The 19,333-nt window shown below is 53.9% G+C and overlaps 1 protein-coding gene across 1 annotated transcript; it reads left to right on the top strand.

Annotated features, from left to right (window-relative positions):
• The first annotated feature begins 808 nt into the window (after positions 1-808).
• LOC118218848 (inactive histone-lysine N-methyltransferase 2E-like) lies at positions 809-18,437 on the top strand. Its single transcript, XM_035401584.1, is given in 24 exon segments — positions 809-1,125; positions 6,448-6,614; positions 7,418-7,526; positions 7,617-7,843; positions 8,121-8,260; positions 8,814-8,995; positions 9,097-9,135; positions 9,426-9,626; positions 10,586-10,716; positions 11,146-11,263; positions 11,374-11,483; positions 11,621-11,897; positions 12,834-12,932; positions 13,612-13,773; positions 14,033-14,235; positions 14,237-14,390; positions 14,700-14,996; positions 15,528-15,669; positions 15,943-16,232; positions 16,358-16,414; positions 16,550-16,930; positions 17,340-17,596; positions 17,814-17,896; positions 18,330-18,437. Coding segments are annotated over 23 exon segments (3,744 nt in total). The 5' UTR covers positions 809-1,125; positions 6,448-6,543; the 3' UTR covers positions 18,344-18,437.
• Positions 18,438-19,333: the final 896 nt, after the last annotated feature.

The following is a 19,333-nucleotide window of genomic DNA, read 5'->3' as shown; positions in this document are numbered from 1 at the left end:
TCGCGTGAGATACACCAGCTCACAACGATAATGAACACAGGGACGCTAGTCAAGTTCTGCCCTCGGTTTCACTTAAAACCACAGGAAGCGCGGCGTTTGTATTGTCTAACCATTTTAAGCGTGACATAACATCTCTGAGAGAAAAGGCTGGGGGCCAAGGTTTCATGCCACGAAGCATGATGAATATTACAACAAATCATTATGATTGAAAGTCCAATAATGGCATATGCTGCCTTCAGGAACATTTAACTGGTTTGCCATTTGTAACTTCTAACAGCTTACCATAAACTTTTTTGGTTTCTGTTTTCATGAATGTACATTGCAGGCTTGTAAAAGCGTTTTATCTATTAAGTTATTTTATCCTTTTTATAGCTATAGTTTCAGTTTACAAATGGAAAAAACACCTTTCACAATAAGTAAATTGTATTTATCATATTTACTAAGCCAAGCTACATGTTCATTCAAATAAATTTATGGAAAACTTTTTAAGGGCAAATGTTTACTATTTGTTCAGCAAAAAATAACGTTCCTCGCTCGAATCAGACCTCCGCTCCTCTAAATAAAATGCCCCACACAAAAATGTCGGACGTATTCTGGCGTGAGGGGAAATTCTCAGTTGCAAACATGGAGCTTGGACTACAAATCAGCGATAGATATTTGTGAACGCGCTTTCCGCTGGCGAACTGTGATCCGTTGCGCCCCTGTGGTCGTGGGCGGGTGAACCCCGCAGGGTTTTGGGTCGGGCTCAGACTGAGAGAGGGGGGGGCTAGCGAGGGGGGAGGCGGAGTCACGGCAGTCCTACCAGAGCCGCCATTTTTGCAAAGGGAAAGAGACAGGAAAGAGCGGATCTAGTTTCCAACAGTCACCACAGACAGGACAGAGGATTAAAGCCTTTGAAACAGGCTAAAACTGCAAATACTGGAGTCAGGATAGTGCTAGGAATTAGGAGAAGTAGTAGGGTAGATTTTCTAGGGGGAGGACAGTGTTAAAGTTCACATTTCCCCTTTGTTGAGGACACGCAGTGAAGACAGTAGTATTGTTTTGGTTGTGTGGAGGCACGGACGGCGGGGGTCTCACCCGGGTCCCCTGTTCCTTTACATACACTATCTACTGTGGACATTAAAGGTGAGTAAAAGGGGTTTTATAAGAGAATCAAATGAAATTACAACCTGGGTGTAATGCCGTCTCTAGCTAAGCAAGTGGAGAATGGCAATCCATGTTGTGGAAGCTCTTTGAGATTTGGAAGTAATGTTATGTTGTAGCTAGTGGGTTTGGTTACCGCGGTGTTGCTGTTCCCATAAGTTTACCTTTTATGTAGGTTGCCATTATGCATGCTGACCGCTAATGTGTTGCACAGGCAGTGGGAAAGCGCCAACGTTGAGTTAACGTAACCCCAGAAGAGCAGCAGTGCGTTCGTCTAACGTTGCACTCGAATTTACGTTGTCCCGCATCTTCTCAGGCAACAGAGGACGTAGGTAGCCAGTATTTACAAGAGAAAGATCATATAAGCTACACTTGTTGTGATATTAATAGTAAATACACTGTGTTTTGCTTTAGCATATGACATTTGAAACGGAATCCCGCTTTCTTCAGATCACCCGAGTGTTTGACGTAGCAGACTGGTGAGTCGCTAATGTTAGCCATCTACCAAAGCAAAGTGTACACCATTTATTTTAATTACCTATGCGGTATGCTACAAATATAAGTAACGTTAGCCTCTCACTTTTAACTTTTTTGCTCCGGCGACCGTACAGGTGGCCACACGCTGTATTTCGGGTTAAACGTGCAGATGATAAAATTGCAGTCAGCACAACGGGGCTTTTGTTTACATAGCTTAGCTAGCGTTAGCTATTTCAGTAACATTAACTGTATTCGAGTAACTCAAACACGTAGCTAGCTGTCTCCACCGACACACACGTCTAAATAACGTAATCCGAATGTATTTTAAACGATTAATCGTCAACGTTAGTTAGCTGTTTTCAGTTAGGTACGCCCATTGAACTGGTTCGTTTGTTTTTTTTAAACGATTATTAAAAACGATATCACCAGAGTTGTCATCAGCTAACTTTATCTTAGTATTAGACTAGTTCTTTTGCACAGCTACATAAAGGAGGCATTCTTACGGTGCGTTCGGGTCCGAGGGTTTCCCCGCTGGAGTTTACCAAAAGCAAGTTAGTCCACGTTTCCAGTCCTTAATTTAGATCCAGAAGGTATTCATACTAATTCAGACAGGGAGTGGGGTTTGGAGTTGAAAGAAACTGGGTAACACTGTTGCTTTTACCTGCATTGTCAGCGTATTGCCGTGTGGCTATACATTGATGTGATGTATCAAGCTAGCCGGCTGTCCACATGCAATGGTAACATTATTGAAGATTTTCACTGACATGAGAACATAAAGTACTTTTAGTTCTTTATCTCGGTATTTATGTAACTAATATTAGCTTTTCTATCAGTTAAACCTTTGTACTAAATATAAATGTGTGTCTGTGTGGATATTTAGCTTGTGAGACGGTCATGTTGGCTGGCTGGTTGGCCTAGGATACGTTGACTAGCTATGATACATTTGATAGTTTTTCTTTGTTTCCACTGTAGCTGACTTGATTGTTTCTTTCCAAAAAGCGTAGCTATAAAGTATAGTATGTTATGTTAACTAGCTACATAGTTAATGTGTTCTTCAAAACGCATTTCCGCCTGCCTTAAATGACTATTTCGACCTTTTCAGCTCCGGTGCTATCGTTAGCTAACGTGGCTAGCTAGCTAGTTAACGATGCCCAATGCTGCAACTGCCCCCGAAAACTTAAGGTTGTCTTGTTTTCACGTCAAAATAAGCACTCAAATCTCACGTTACTATAAGATACTTAAATTGCGACCTCCGAAGCAAGCGGTGGACAGTTTTCAGAGGGCTATTCTTGCATGGAGGTCTCCCGGTCAGACGATTTTCTTGCTGTCTTTAGCTAGTTTAGTGCTGTAAAAATGGCGCCCTGGCTTCATGGTAAGATAACTGAACGAGTTCAATCCCCACACCCCTACCGGTCGAGCTTACTGCAGCGCCCACGGACCAAACACGCAACTTGTCTGCATAACGCTGTTGCCCTGGAAAGCACAAGTCCAGTCACATTAAAATATAGTGTTTTGTAGAAATACCGAAATACTTACGAAATGACACCGTCTTGCCAAAGTTGGTTGTAGAACACTGCAGCTTGTGTCCGTTGTGTAGTTACTTTGGGCATCCTCCCTCAAACAGGAATGAGGGTAGTGCTTTTTTGGAAAAGGTTAATTTCAGTCCTGCTGTTGATGTTGGAGTGAGCAGAACCGTGTCTCTACATTAATTAGTTGGGGCTGCATCATTTACCATTATGTTATAAGACCCAGGGAAACTGTCACCCTGGAGACCAAAATAACCTCTTCATGTCAGATGTCTTCTCTGCGACTTATTGTTCTTGCTGCTCTTTTTCTGCTTCTTTTTAATAATGCCAGTAACAGTAAGAATGATAATATGACTGTGGCTCTGTTGGCTCATTAAAGGGCATTCAGTGACATCTGTGTGTTCAGGAATGAGGCCCTTTGGCACAGTTAACGAGGATGTCGTGATTGACAAGCTGATGGACTTGGTCTGAACTGGCAGTCTGACTGACGAGCGAAATGCATGACAGGTGGGAGATGGAGCTGAAGCCGTTGATTCAGGCATCGGCTGCAGCAGGGTCCTGTCCTGGCTTTGAGTCAGTCGTCTTCCCAGGACTGTTTAATTGCTCATATTCACGATCAGCGATGCGACTGAATGGCACTGGTATCGCAGGGCAGGGGATGAACCAGACAGTGACTTCCTGAGCTCGTAAGCATCTGATTGGTGTTTCCAAAGGGCGTGCAAGTGACCAGACAACCTGGATGGCAGGCCACGCTTTTGGGTGTAAGGGCATTTTTTGACGAAGAGTTAGTTATGTGCTGAAGCACTGCCGGCTGAACCTTGCTTTGGCTTTCAGCAGCCAGTCTGCTGGGTAGCTCGTCCTTTGACAGTGACGGGCCCCACGGTGTGGTATCAAATCCGGGACAGTGCGTATTCGGCTGTAACGTTGCACACAGGTGCGTGTTTGTGTGTGTGTGTGTGTGTGTACGCCTGTGTGTGCATTTGTTTGCGTGTGAGTGAGTGTGTGTGTGTGTGTGTGTGTGTGTGTGTGCTGCTGCAGGTGTCCAGCAGTGACAGGGCCTCCTGCTTGCTCTCTCTCTCGGTTTCAGTTTCAACGTTCAATTTTCAGTCGCCATTGTTTTTGTCAGTGTGACAAACGTACAATGTAGGGCCCACTTACGAAGCATATACAAAAAGCAAAAAAGCACAGTACTTTCTCGAAGAGAGATTGCAAATCACGGGGGGGGAGATTAACAAGCAGTCAAAAAATAAAACGTATCAATTTCCTTCTGTTCATTTCTGTACCTCTGTGCAGCCAGACACTTTTGCCCCACACAGGTGTAATAAATGATTTGCTGTGCCAGAGGCTCCATCTGAGGTGATTTGCCGACCACACTCTGCTTATTTATGCATTTGGATGTTTCTCAAATGCAGGTTAAATACCTTTCTTGAGGTTGCGTCAGCTGTGGCTGAGCCAGAATTGGAACCCGCAACCCTGTGGTGGTGGGTGGAGCTTGATGCAAGACTTTGCAATGCAGAGGGGGGAGACTCCAGCATGGAGAAGTGACTGTCCCCAGGAGTGAAGGATTATGGGATTGCTTGGCGGGCATGTGGAGAAGTGATACTTGAGGAGCATTCGGGCTGGCTTTCCAGAGATCCTGTGCCACCAGCTCTGCAGGAATAGAGTCGCTCTGCTCAGAGGGCGTGTCTGATCTGCAGGGAGTTTTGCCCTGCGTCTGTCTGCTTGTTCCAGCCTCTCTCACCGACGGACACACAGACCACAGTCTCGCTGAAAGGCAGACTGTTTAGTGCAGTTTGAGTGTGCGACCTTTGACCTCCAAATGCTTTTGTCATCCAGGGTTTTGAAAGCTGGCTGGGTCCCAGAGTCCAGTCTGATCCCCTTTAGAAGTGCCCCCCCCCCCCCCTCCCAGCAGGGGTTGAACTTGTGAGGTGCTCTCTGCTGTTCAAGTATAGCAGGAAGGGGCTTCCAACAGTGATTTTCCTACATTTTTATTTCATGCTGAAACGTTATTCAGATTTGAAAGTGAGAACACAGCGGTGGTTTTGTTTAATATCAATGTGTAGCCTTCTTTTAACAAGGATCCGCTCGCTCCCCCCCCTTTCTCTTCTGAGGTCCAGACGGTATTAAGGACAGGAGTGGGGAGAGAGTTTGGGGAGGGGCCGCAGTGGCATAGCTCTTGCAGCGAGCTCCTGGAAAAGTTTGTCACACTCTGGAGCTTTTTGCTGGTGGAAGTGGGCGGGGCCTGTCGAGCGGGGGAGTCGGGTTTCTCTCCACCGTTTTTCACTGTAGCCTTTTTTGTTCCAGCATTCAGCGCGTTTCTGGCTGCGTTTCAGTGTGTGCGGCGCTCTCGCCGAAGGAATGTTTTGGTTGACGTGGTTTTGGCTGTCTGCGCTCAAGACAAGTATGTCTTGGGTGCTTCTCTCTCTGTGTGTGTGTGTGTGTGTGTGTGTGTGTGGAGATTAACTTCGGGAGAAAGAGGTGTGTGGGACTTCACACGTTGCAACATTCCTGTCCGAGGTACCAGGACATTTATAAACGTATATAGAGAGGAGTGCTACTGTCCACACACAGTTGCACATAATCATACGCGCACCAGGATTCACACATAATTACACACGCTCTTGCGCAAGCACACACATAAACATGCAGTTGTGTGGGTGTGCGTGCGCAGTTTGTGTTAGTGAGGTGGCTGTGCTGCTCAGACTCACACTGAGAAACAGCGGGCATGCTGCCGGGTTTGTGTTTAGTGTCTTTGTGCCCTCTTAAGAGCAGTTTTTTTCTGACCCATGCTCTGCTGCTGTTTGTCGCCCTCCACTGGACACAATGTGTTATTGTATCATCTGATTTCTGTGTCTGAAGAGGCCACCTTTGTGCAGTTTGTGTTCCAAGACTTTCAGTAGGAATTTTTTAACCTTCGGTAAGCCTGGCTAATGGCGGTGGTTTGAATCCTCTGAGTGTTGACTCCTCTGCGTGTTGAATCCTCTGAGTGTTGAATCCTGTGAGTGTTGACTCCTCTGAGTGTTGAATCCTGTGAGTGTTGACTCCTCTGAGTGTTGAATCCTGAGTGTTGAATCCTGAGTGTTGACTCCTCTGAGTGTTGAATCCTGTGATTGTTGATTCCTGTGATTGTTGAATCCTCTGAGTGTTGACTCTTCTGAGTGTTGACTCCTCTGAGTGTTGAATCCTGAGTGTTGAATCCTCTGAGTGTTGACTCCTCTGCGTGTTGAATCCTGAGTGTTGACTCCTCTGAGTGCTGAATCCCGGGTGACTCGCTGTCTCTCTGCGTGTGTCTGTGCTGCAGGCTTGGTGGATGCACTTAGATGTGTGCAATGAGTGCTGTGGCTGGCGCGCCCCGGTGTTTCGGATCCCCCCGCTCTGCACTCCGTAGGAGAACGTGATGAGCACGGCCGTCCCAGGAGGGGTGCGCTCCACGGACACCTCGTCTCTGGACATGGCTGCGGGCTCAGAGTGAGTCTCTCTCTCTCTCTCTCTCCTCCTCTCTCACTCTCTCTTCCTCTCTCTCTCCCTCCCTCCCTCTCTCTCTCTCTCTCTCCCTCTATCTCCCCCTCTCTCTCACTCTCTCTTCCTCTCTCTCTCTCTCCCTCCCTCTCTCTCTCTCTCCCTCTCTCCCCCTCTCCCCCTCTCCCCCTCTCTCCCCCTCTCTCCCTCTCTCTCCCTCTCTCTCTCTCTCTCCCCTCCTCTCTCACTCTCTCTTCCTCTCTCTCTCTCTCTCTCTCTCTCCCTCTCTCTCTCTCTCCTCCTCTCTCACTCTCTCTTCCTCTCTCTCTCTCTCCCTCCCTCTCTCCCTCTCTCTCTCTCTCTCCCTCTCTCTCTCTCTCCCCCTCTCTCTCTCTCTGTCTGTCTCTCACTCTCTCTCTCTCTCTCTCTCTCTCTGTCTCCCCCCCCCGTCTCTCTCTCTCCCCCCTCCCTCTCTCTCTCTCTGTCTCTGTGTGTGTGGTGTGTGTCTTTTATTTTAAGCTCTGTTCTATTTAGCCTGTGAGTCCCGGTCCTTTTCTGGAGAGAATGTGTGGGTTACTTCTCGGCAGAATGCCTTCGACAGGGCATCGGATTAACTACAAACAGGCTTCACGTGTTTGGCCTGTTGTATCATCGCTCTGTGTGTGTGTGTGTGCGTGTGTGTGCGTGTGTGAGAGGGAGAGGGAGCTCCATATAAGAAGTTTTCTGCCTTACTTTTTGACTTTTAAAGACAGGTGTAATTTGTCCATGGTAGGTCTGCAGTCACTCTCTAAGTCTCTTCCGCTCTCTCATAGCAGGCCTGAGTCAGTAGAGGCCTTCCCTGTAGTTGTGGAGAAGTCCGGCTACCAGATCTGCAGCAGCAGCTCCAGTTACTCACACAACTATATCGGCCTGCCCTATGCAGTAAGTACCGCCCACTCTCCTTCCCCTTCAGCCTATCTCCAGGCTGAGCTCCTCCCTCTGACCTTTAACCTCCCACACATCTCTCATCAGGACCACAACTATGGCGCTCGGCCCCCGCCCACGCCGCCCGCCTCGCCCCCGCCCACCCTTCTGCTCCGGGGCGGGGAGGGGCTGTTCGCGCCGGCCAATCAGGACGAGGCGTCGCGCGGCACCTCCTTCAGCACCTCGGAGGACAGCAGCTACGGGGCCGACATCACGCGCTGCATCTGCGGCTTCACCCACGACGACGGATACATGATCTGCTGCGACCGCTGCAGGTGAGGCGCCCCCCGCACACCCCAGCCCACACACACACACACCCACACACCCAATTCAACTTCCAATACATTTCTGCTTTATTACCACAACATGCCATAGAGGTTGCTTACCAATACAGTACATATATAAACTCTGCTCTCCTTCTCTCCATCCCTCTTTCTCTCTCTTCCCCCTCTCTCTATCTCTCCCTCTTTCTCTGCCTGTCTCCCCCTCTCCATTCCTCTTTCTCTCTCCCCCCCCTCTCTGTGCTCTCTCTCTCTCTCTCTCTGTGCGCAGTGTGTGGCAGCACATAGACTGCATGGGCATAGACAGGCAACACATCCCCGACACGTACCTGTGCGAGCGCTGCCAGCCGCGCTGCCTGGACAGAGAACGCGCCGTCCTGCTGCAGACCAGGAAGAGGGAGAGCCTGTCCGGTGAGGGCAACCATGGTCATGTGACAGGGGTGGGCGTGACTCAGGAAGCTGGAGCAGTTCAAATCTCAGTGCGAGACAGGGTCATTGTAATCTTGATAAGCGTAGTCTGTTATCAGGTAACTGCTGTAAAACTTGTCACAGGAAGGGAACGCGTCCCTACATGCCCCAGGAGCAGGGCGTCGAAATATAAACACTTGTGCACGTTTGAGACTAGAATCTTCCGGACTCTGATTACCCCAACTGCCCTCCCTCTCATGGGCTGTGTCTGTAGATGAGATTGGATTTCTGATTGAGTCAGTAGCTGCATGGATGCTAAGTTAATCAAATAAAATATATTAATGTGTGTGTGTGTGTGTGTGCGCGCGCGTGCGTGTGCCTGTGTGTGTGTGTGCCTGTGTGTGTGTGTGCCTGTGTGTTTGTGTTTGTGTGTGTTTGTGTTTGTGTGTGTGTGCGTGTGTGTGTGTGTGTGTGTGTGTGTGTGCGTGCGTGTGTGTGTGTGTGTGCGTGCGTGCGTGTGTGTGTGTTTGTGTGTGCCTGTGTGTGTGTGCTGCAGACGGGGACACCAGTGCCACAGAGAGTGGGGATGAGATTCCCCTGGAGCTGTACACAGCGTTCCAGCACGCGCCCCCCAGCATCACCCTCACCGCCACGCGGACCCCCAGCAAACCCGTCGACAAGAAGCGCAAGAAGAGCGGCGACAAGGAGCCCGGGCCTGGCCCCGCCCGAGCCAAGAAGGTGGAGCGCCCCCGTCTGACCTCTGAACTCTCACCCCGACCTCTGACCCCCCTGCCTCCGTTCCCTGTTTGTGACTCCTTTCTCTTTCCGTTTTCCTCCAGGCGTTTCGTGAGGGGTCCCGGAAGTCATCCAGAGTCAAGGTGACTAGTTTTAAAACGTGCACACACACACACACACACACACACACACACACACACACACACACACTGGATCAGCCCATGTGTGTGCTGCTCGAGATTGCTTTGCTTCAGTCAGGTTTTGTTGGAAGTCTGAAGTCATTGAAGACATTTTCTTGGGCGTGAACCCATGCTTAATGGAGTGTGAGTGTGTGAGTGTGTGAGTGAGTGAGTGTGTCTGTGTGAGTGTGTGTGTGTGTGTGTGTGTGTGTGTGTTTGCGCACACGCTCAGTCTCACTCTTTCTCTCTGGCAGGGCTCTGCTCCGGAGCTGGACCCCACGGACCCCCCCTCCCCGTGGGAGAGTAAGATGAGGGTGTGGATGGAGCAATATGAGGAGGCCAAGAGCAACCAGTACAGCGAGGACATGCAGCTGCTCCTCAGAGTCAAGGAGACCAGAGACGCCAAGAGCCTCACCTGCAGCACACACACTGCTGCCTTCAAGCCCCCTGCACAGGTGAGTCCCCACAAACCACCTGTAACACACACACACACACACACTGCCGCCTTCAAGCCCCCTGCACAGGTGAGTCCCCACAAACAGCTGTAACACACACACACACACACACACTGCTGCCTTCAAGCCCCCTGCACAGGTGAGTCCCCACAAACAGCTGTAACACACACACACACACACTGCTGCCTTCAAGCCCCCTGCACAGGTGAGTCCCCACAAACCACCTGTAACACACACACACACACACACACACACACAGCCGCCTTCAAGCCCCCTGCACAGGTGAGTCCCCACAAACCACCTGTAACACACACACACACACACACTGCCGCCTTCAAGCCCCCTGCACAGGTGAGTCCCCACAAACAGCTGTAACACACACACACACACACACACACACTGCTGCCTTCAAGCCCCCTGCACAGGTGAGTCCCCACAAACAGCTGTAACACACACACACACACACACTGCTGCCTTCAAGCCCCCTGCACAGGTGAGTCCCCACAAACAGCTGTAACACACACACACACACACACACACTGCTGCCTTCAAGCCCCCTGCACAGGTGAGTCCCCACAAAACACCTGTAACACACACACACACACACACTGCTGCCTTCAAGCCCCCTGCACAGGTGAGTCCTCACAAACACCTGTAACACACACACACACTGCCACCTTCATACTCCCTGCACAGGTGAGTCCTCACAAAACACCTGTAACACACACACACACTGCCACCTTCATACTCCCTGCACAGGTGAGTCCTCACAAAACACCTGTAACACACACACACACACACTGCCGCCTTCATACTCCCTGCACAGGTGAGTCCTCACAAAACACCTGTAACACACACACACACACACACACTGCTGCCTTCATACTCCCTGCACAGGTGAGTCCTCACAAGAACGCTTGTAACAATCATGCACACGTCTCCTTGTCTCTCCCTGTCAGAGTCAGGTGCAGAGGAACAGGAGGATTCTGAGGGCGGTCTGTGACCTGGCCCCTAACGCCCTCATCATGGAGTATCGGGGGAAGTTCATGCTACGCCAGCAGTTTGAAGCCAACGGCTGTTTCTTCAAGAGGTGAGGACCGCACGGCAATCTGTCTGTGTGTGCCACTGTGCACCATGAAAATAACCAAGGACACACACGCACACACTCACGCACACACACACACACACACACACACACCCACACACACACCACTGCGCTCTGACACACACATGCAGCCTCTTTGTGTAGTCGGCCATTGCTGTACCATGAGTGGCACAAAAACACACACACACACACACACTTTCTGTCTTTCGTTCTCTTTGCTTCTTGTGTTGTGTGTGGAAGCGTGTTCCTCATTGGCTGCTCTAAGAGCTGTGTGTAGATGTGTGTTCCTCATTGGCTGCTCAGAGAGCTGTGTGTAGATGCGTGTTCCTCATTGGCTGCTCAGAGAGCTGTGTGTAGATGTGTGTTCCTCATTGGCCGCTCTAAGTGACCGTGCCTCTGGCCCTCTCTCCCCAGGCCGTACCCCTTCGTGCTCTTCTACTCCAAGTTCCACGGGCTGGAGGTGTGTGTGGACGCCCGCAGCTTCGGGAACGAGGCCCGCTTCGTCCGCCGCTCCTGCACCCCCAACGCCGAGGTGAGCGCCCCCCTGTGGCACGCCGGCAGAAAGCGCTTGTCTCTGGCACTGTCGCTGAACGCTCCCTGTAGCCCCAGTCCTCACTGCGTCTGTCTGTGTGTCTGTCTCAGGTGCGTCATGTGATCGAGGACGGCACACTGCGCCTGTACATCTACTCTGTGAGGCACATCGGCAAGGGCAGCGAGGTCACCATCGGCTTTGACTACGACTACGGCAACTGGTGAGTGTCAAAGTTAAACCAGTGGTATGGGCTGTGTGTGTGTGTGTGTGTTTGTGTGTATAAGAGGTGTGTGTGTGTGAGTGTGTGTGTGAGGTGCAGTGCAGGTGTACACCCCTCTCCCCTGTGTGTCCCTGCAGTAAGTACCAGGTGGACTGTGCGTGTCTGAGGGGGAGCCCGCACTGCCCGGTTCTGAGGCAGAGCGCGGAGCCCACGGAGAACCTGGGTTCGGGGAACGACGCGCGGCGCCGCCGGGCCAGCAGAGACAGGGTCCCGTCCCGGGAGGGCGAGGCCACGCAGAACCAGAACATCACCCTGGACTGCGACATCGCCAACGGCAACGCCAAGGGCAAGGCCCCCTCCGACGCCAAGCACAGGAGACTGTCCCCGCTCCGCCTGTCCATCTCAAACAACCAGGTACGTCTCTCTCTCTCTGTCTCTCCTTCTCTCTCTCTCTCTCTCTCTCCCCCCCCCACTCAGTCATTTCATCATCTCTCTCCTGCTGTCCCATCTCTCCCTCCATCTCTCACTCCTCCGTCTCATCGGTTCATCACGCAGCTCTCGGGGATGGCGCTGATTCACTCGTTTCCTGCCGATTCCCCCTCACCTGCTGGTCCTGCTTCCTGTGCCTGATGCAGCCTCCAGCTTCATTATAACGGCCCCCGTAGCCACACGTGCGCTGCGGGCTTAGCACTGCTCTGGCTGTGCTCAGTGGCGCTAGCTGAACACTTGTGTTTGCGGATTCTGCGGCGGCGTGCTCTGAGTGCGTTGGGTGCTAAAAATGAGCTCTTACTCTTTTTTTTGTGGTAGGATGGAGCGCTGGAGCTTCCGTTACTTTGATCCCAGAATGTGCCGTTTCCATGGTTACGTGGTGACTTGTTCGGCAAAGATGACGATGGTGCCCCCTGCTTGCGTTTTCTGAGAACAGGCTGACGTTCAGAGAACTTCTGAGAACAGACTGGCCCTTGCTTCCCCCGCTCTCGCTCGCTCTCTTTCTCTCTCTCTCTCTCTCGCTTTCACTTTCTCTCTCTCCCTCTCTCGCGCTCTCTTTCTCACTCCTGTGGTCCTTGCCTCTGCCTCTGGTTCTTGGTCATATTTATGTTTTGTGTTTGTTATGATACTGATGTATTTGTTGGGGCCCAGACCGTTTTTTGTCTGAGATTAAGCATATTTTAGATGGTTTCTGAGGACCTGCCTTACTGTATAATGACTGGTAAAGGGGCTTTTGCCGGTCTGTGGTTTTAAAACGAGCGAGTAAAATTCAGACGACTGAAAAGCAGCTGAGCCCTGCCCCCTGCTGGTGAGAGGGTCACATGACCGCCTGCAGTGATGCAGCCCGTTTCCTTTCTGCAGGAGCCTGAGTTAATAGAGGATATGGAAGAGCAGAGCTCCATTAGCAATGACCTAGAGATGGAGTCAGAGGAGCAGGCTGCCGAGAGGAGGAGGAAGATGGTAAGTGTCACCAAGGGGCGGTGCCCCATCTGGGCTTCCCTTTCGGGGTGACTGACACGCCCACCCCCCTCTGAACCCCGCCCCCCTCGCTGTCTGGCGCTGTTAAACGCGCACGCCCCAGGAAGGTCCAGATCCACCCATCCTTCCACACCTCCGTCCTCCATTCTTTCATTCTCTCCTTCACGCTGTCCTGCTGTCCCTCTCTCTCTCTCTCTCTCTCTCTGTTCTGTTGAGTTGTGTTGTCTTTATTGCTTTGACAGGAGGAACTGTGTCTTTCTGAAACATGTAACACGGCACTATGGGAAACAGAGCTAAGGCTAAAGCCTGCTGGGGGTTTCTTCTTTTCCTGTATTAACCCCTCCCCCCCCTCTCTGAGACAGACGGCTTTATTTCCTAAAGATGCATTTACTTTGAAACAGTAAATTCAAAGCTTCCCGACCACCTGCAACTAGCCAGTTCCCACCCGATCCATTCGCATCGTTACAAAAGCACTACAGACGGTCTGGAACAGACATACAGACAGGTTATTGGAGTTCTCTGTTGCGCTGCTTGGCTTGGGCCCGCTGATTGGTGGGCTGGTTTGGGTCTCCTGATTGGCTGCCCGGGCTTGTTGACTGGCTGTCTGGGCCCGCTGATTGGTCGTTGCTAAGCGAGGGCTCTCTGTGATTGCTTTGGGCAGACGCGGGAGGAGAGGAAGATGGAGGCCATCCTGCAGGCGTTCGCTCGCATGGAGAAGAGGGAGAAGAGGCGGGAGCAGGCCCTGGAGAGGATCGGCACCAAGACCGACCTGAAGGAGGAGCCCCCCGCCACGCCCGAAATGGAGAGCCCAGCCGCGCTGCAGGTACACCCCCCCGCCCGCTCAGTTACTCACTCACTCACTCATTCACTCAGTCACTCTCACTTACTCACTCATTCACTCACCCTCTAACTCACTCACTCACCCCTAACTTACTTACTCTTACACCCTCTAACTCACTCACTCATTCACTGACCCTTTAACTCACTCACTCACTCACTCGCACAGCCTCTAACTCACTCACTCTCTCACTCACTCACTCACTCACTCAGTCACTGACCCATGGGTGCTCTCTCCCTCTCAGCCGGCGCTGGAGGCGCTGAAGGAGGAGCCGGTGCCGGTGGCGGTGTCCATGGCGGCGAAGGTGAGCCGGGCGCGGCAGCGTAAGAGCCTGTCGCGGAGCCGCACGCACGTGGGGCAGCAGCGCCGCCGCACACGCAGCCTGAGCGTGTGCTCCGAGCCGCCGCCCGCCTCGCCCGGAGACCCCGCCCCCCGCCCCCGCCCCGCCCGCCGAGCCGCCGGACGCCCAGCCGCCCGCCACGCCCGAGCCCGAGGCCCCGCCCGCCCACACCTACACCCACGACCCCAACGCCACCCCGCCCCACAGCGGGTCCCCGGCGCCCCCCTGCCGCTCCGCACACAGATACCCCAAAACCAAGAAGGTGTGGAGCCGTCCTGCCCTGGCCTCGCGCCTCACACTGACCAATCAGAAGGATGATAGCCTGGCTCTTTTAGCTTGTACACTTCAGTACTTTAAATGCAGCTCTGCATACTGGCTCAGCTGGGAGGCCCTCCTTGCAGTCTTGCTTGTCTATTGATTTTATTTTAGCATTTATAGTGTTTGTTTATTTTATGTGCTGTTTCCTACGTTGTGTTTTGTGCTGCTTGCTGCACTCTAAATGTCCTTGGGGACGGTGCAGTAGAAGGTTGGGTCTGTTTCCTGCTCCTCACGCGCGCTCGTGTCCCTGCAGCACTTGGTGAGCGAGTGGCTGGGCGAGAGGCCGGAGGAGCCGGCTCCGGAGCGCCCCCTGCGGGTGAGCAGCGACCCCGAGGTGCTGGCCACGCAGCTGAACGCGCTGCCGGGCCTGGGCTGCAGCCCGCAGGTGTACGGCACGCCCAAGCACTACGTGCGCTTCTCCTCGCCCTTCCTGGGTCCCCGCGGCAACCCCGGCCCCGCCTCCACGCCCGCCACGCCCGCCCCGCCCACCGGGCGCCGCCGCTCCCGCGAGCTGCCTGAGACCCCGCCCACCTCCGGCTCCTGCAAGAAGGTAGGGCTGTGTGTGTGTGTGTGTGTGTGTGTGTGTGTGTGTGTGTGAGTGTGTGAGTGTGTGAGTGTGTGTGTGTGTGTGTGTGTGTGTGTGTGTGTGTGTGAGTGTGTGAGTGTGTGAGTGTGTGAGTGTGTGTGTGTGTGTGTGTGTGTGAGTGTGTGTGTGTGTGTGAGAGTGTGTGTGTCTGTATGGGGCTGATGTGTGTGTGTGTGTGTGTTCTCAGTGTGTGAGTGTGTGTCTGTCTGTATGTGGCTTATGTGTGTGTGTGTGTGTGAGTGTGTGTGTGTGTGAGTGTCTGTCTGTATGTGGCTAGAGTGTGTGTGTGTGTGTGTGTGAGTGTCTGTCTGTCTGTCTGTATGTGGCAGGTGTGTGTGTGTATGTATATGTGTGTGTGTGTGTGCTCAGTGTGTGAGTGTGTGTGTGTGTGTGTGTGTGTGTGAGTGTGAGTGTGTGTCTGTCTGTCTGTCTGTATGTGGCAGGTGTGTGTGTGTGTGTGTGTATATGTGTGTGACGCTGCTGTTCTCTCCGCAGCGCTGGCTCAGACAGGCTCTGGAGGAGGAGAGCTCCCCCAGGCACCCGGGCCTGACCTCCCCCAGCGAGGGGCCCCTCAGCCCCTGCCTGAACGGGGACCCACACAGCCCCCTGCCCTACAGCGCAGGCTGCACTTTACCAGGTAATGTACCTGCCGCCTTTCTGTGTGTGTGTGAGTCTGTGTGTGCGCGTGTGCGTGTGTGTGCGTGTGTGCGTGTGTGTGTGTGTGTATGTGTGTGTGTGTGTGCGTGTGTGTGCGCATGTGTTTGCGTGTGTGTGTGTTAGAGTGTGTGTGTGTGTGTGTTAGAGTGTGTGTCTGTGTGTGTGTGTGTGTGTGCGTGTGTGTTAGAGTGTATGTATGTGTGTTAGAGTGTGTGTGTGTGTGTAACTCTGTTCCTCTCTGTGTTTGTGGCAGAGCTCCCTGCCCCTCTGAAGAAGCGGCGCTTGTCCCCGCTGGACTCCTGTGTGTCTGAGGGCTCCACGCCCTATGGCTCGCCCTGCGCCACGCCCTGCGCCACGCCCTGCGCCACGCCTTGTGCCACGCCCTGCGCCACGCCCACACGCAGCGAGGTGCCAGACACGCCCGGGACGCCCCTCCCCCTGGCCACCCCGCCCCGCCCCCGTGCAGAGGAACAGGGCTCTGACCCCGCCCCCTCTACTCCTACACACACACCCCAGGCACCTCTCCATGCTGTCCTGCAGGAGGTGAGAACACACGCGCACACCCACACACACACACACACACATTTACTCATGGATTATATGTGGATTGTTGAGGTCTGTGACTCACTGTAAGGAGTCATGTTTGTTTATCTTATTTTCACTCTCAGAGCGAGTCCTCTCCAGAAATCTCCCCTGAGGAGAGTCACAGGCCCGACAGCTCAGAGGTGAGCAGTGACTCTGAATCATTACTGCGTGTATGTGTGCGTGCTTGTGTGTGTGCGTGTGCGTGTGTGTGCGTGTGCGTGCGTGTGAGAGAGAGTGTGCTAGTCTCTGACCCCTCTCTCTCTCTCCCCGGGCAGGGCGAGTGCCCCCCCGCGCTGCTCTCCTCCCCCCATGCTCAGAGGCCCGGCCTGGACACGCCTCCCCAGGAGACGAGGCCGGTGAGCATGCCCAGTCCCCGCCCACCCCAGCCCCAACCCCAGGAGTGCGGGGAGGATGAGGCGGGGGAGGAGGGGCCAGACGACGGTGCCGACGCCCCCCTCACGGACCCGCCCACCCCCTCCTACCCGTCCTGGACCACGAGCCCCTCCCTAAACTCCAACCTGCGGGACCTGACGCCCTCCCACACCCTGGACCAGGGGCTGCCCTGCTGCCCCCCCTCTGAGGACCCCCGCGCCCTGGGAGGGGATGGGACAGAGGGGGGCATCGGGGGCTTACACACACCCCCTCAGAAGAAGAAGGTGAGCAGAATTTCAGCATGTAGGGCAGGGGTATTCTGATTGGTCAACTGTGTGTGTGTGTACAGGTGTATACAGGTGTGTGTATATACAGGTAAAAGTACAGGTGTATATACAGGTGTGTGTATATACAGGTGTGTGTGTACAGGTATATATACAGGTGTGTACAGGTGTGTGTATATACAGGTATATGTACAGGTGTATATACAGGTAAAAGTACAGGTGTGTGTATATACAGGTGTGTGTATGTACAGGTAAAAGTACAGGTGTGTGTATGTACAGGTAAAAGTACAGGTGTGTGTATGTACAGGTATATGTACAGGTGTATATACAGGTGTGTACAGGTGTGTGTATATACAGGTATATGTACAGGTGTATATACAGGTGTGTACAGGTGTGTCCGTGCCTGCAGGTGTCCCTGCTGGAGTACAGGAAGCGGCAGAGAGAGGCTCGGAGGAGCGGCTCCAATCCCGAGTGCAGCTCTCCCATCTCCACAGCGCCTCCTCTGGCCAGACTGGGCAGCGCAGCTCTGGAGGACAGCCCTGTTGCCATGGAGACTGCCCCAGAGCCCCACGCCCACACAAGCAGGGCAGCCTCTGAGGCCCCCCACCCCTGTGAGGTCACAGAGACCCCCCCGCAGGGCGAGAGAGAGGGGGGAGAGGGACAGTGGTGAGTACTCCCATTCACCTGCGGGAGAAAGCGGTGTGTTCGGCTGTGTGTGTTAGCCTGCCTGTGTTTACCTGTGTGTGTTAGGCTGTGTGTGTTAGCCTGCCTGTGTTCACCTGTGTGTGTTAGGCTGTGTGTGTTAGCCTGCCTGTGTTCACCTGCGTGTGTTAGGCTGTGTGTGTTAGCCTGCCTGTGTTCACCTGTGTGCTGTCTCTCCCAGGACATCGTCCACATCAGTAGAGGAGGCGAGAGAGCGCAGCTACCAGCGCAGCCTGCAGTTTACTGACCACCACAAGGACACAGGTACACACACACACACACACACACACACACACACACACACACTCACACACACACACACACTCACACAGGCACACACACACACACACACACTCACATACACACTCACACAGGCAGGCACACACACACACACGCTCACACAGGCAGGCACACACACACACACACACGCTCACACAGGCACACACACACACACACGCACTAAGAGGTTGGTGTTGGTGTGTTTCAGACAGAGGAGACGCAGAAGGGGAGGCAGGAGGACTGAAGCAGTGCAGCTCCCCCTGCAGGAGCCCGTCCGCCCTCCAGGTGCCTCCCCTCATAGAAAACACTTCAGCTGCCTTAATCTCAGTCAGGAAAATACAGAGAGAAAATGTGCATGAAATTAAATCTCTCTCCCTCTCCCCCCCTCTCCTCCTCTCTCTCTCTCTCTCTCTCTCAGCCGTGCTCTCTTGATGCTGGTCCAGTGTCAGAAGAGGACAGCGCCCCCTGTGTCCTACCCTCCGTCCAGCAGCCCAGCGTGGCCCCACTGACCCCCACTATAGCCCAGTGCCCCCCCACAGCAGCCGCTCCGGGTCTGTACCCCGGCCCCTCCCTGCTGCTCCCTCCCCATCCCCAGGCCCCCCCCACCAGCCCCGCTGCGTACACCCAGTACAGCTTCCAGAGCGCGCCCCCACCCCCTCCACCCCCCCCTGCCCCCGCGGGGCCCTACCCCGGGCACTTCCCCCCCACCTCCCAGACTCACCACGCCCTGCACTTCCAGAGCGCCGCCCCGCCCCCTCCCCCCGCGCGGCTGCACGGCCTGGCCCCCCCTGTTCTGCTGGGCTCCGCCCCCCCTCCCCCGCCCCCTCCCCCTCAGAGCCACGCCCCCCAGCAGCAGCCCAGCAGCGCCTGCCTCCTGTCCCTGCAGCAAGCCCCGCCCCCACCCCCCGCCCCCGGACCCTCCCTCACGGCCGCGCCCCATTTCCCCGGCCTCGGGGCCTTCCAGACCCCCGCTGCACCCCCCTCCACCTTCCAGGCCCATCAGCAGGGCACGCCCCCGCCCCCTCCCCCGCCCCCACCACAACAGACTCCTCCCACCCAGACCCTGCCCCCACGCAGGTACATTACCTGGTGAAGTGCAGCCGGCGCTGTAGGGCGGGGGCTGAGGGGTCCCTCGCTGGGGGGGGGGGAGGTGTGCGGAACACTCGCCGAGCTCGTTGAGGTGTGTGGAACCCGGGAATCTTAAACGAGGGTGCTTTTTAAAAGACTTCTTTAAAGAGGGGGAAAAAAGAAGAGACTAAAACAATCTTGTAAAGAGACTTTCTGTGGAACACAGACGGATGGCGGTGCTTGTGGCCCGTTCTCTCTGGCACTGTTCCAACTGAAGACAATTTTTATCATTTCTTTTTTTTTAATTTTCCTGACCGTGGCTGAAAGCCCTGTTTGTCTGTTCATCTGTCTGAG

Source organism: Anguilla anguilla, chromosome 19 (genome assembly GCF_013347855.1).
Source record: "Anguilla anguilla isolate fAngAng1 chromosome 19, fAngAng1.pri, whole genome shotgun sequence".
Classification (NCBI taxonomy): Eukaryota; Metazoa; Chordata; class Actinopteri; order Anguilliformes; family Anguillidae; genus Anguilla; species Anguilla anguilla.
The sequence above is the reverse complement of the archived record's forward strand: the minus strand, read 5'-3'. Positions and strand labels throughout refer to the sequence as shown.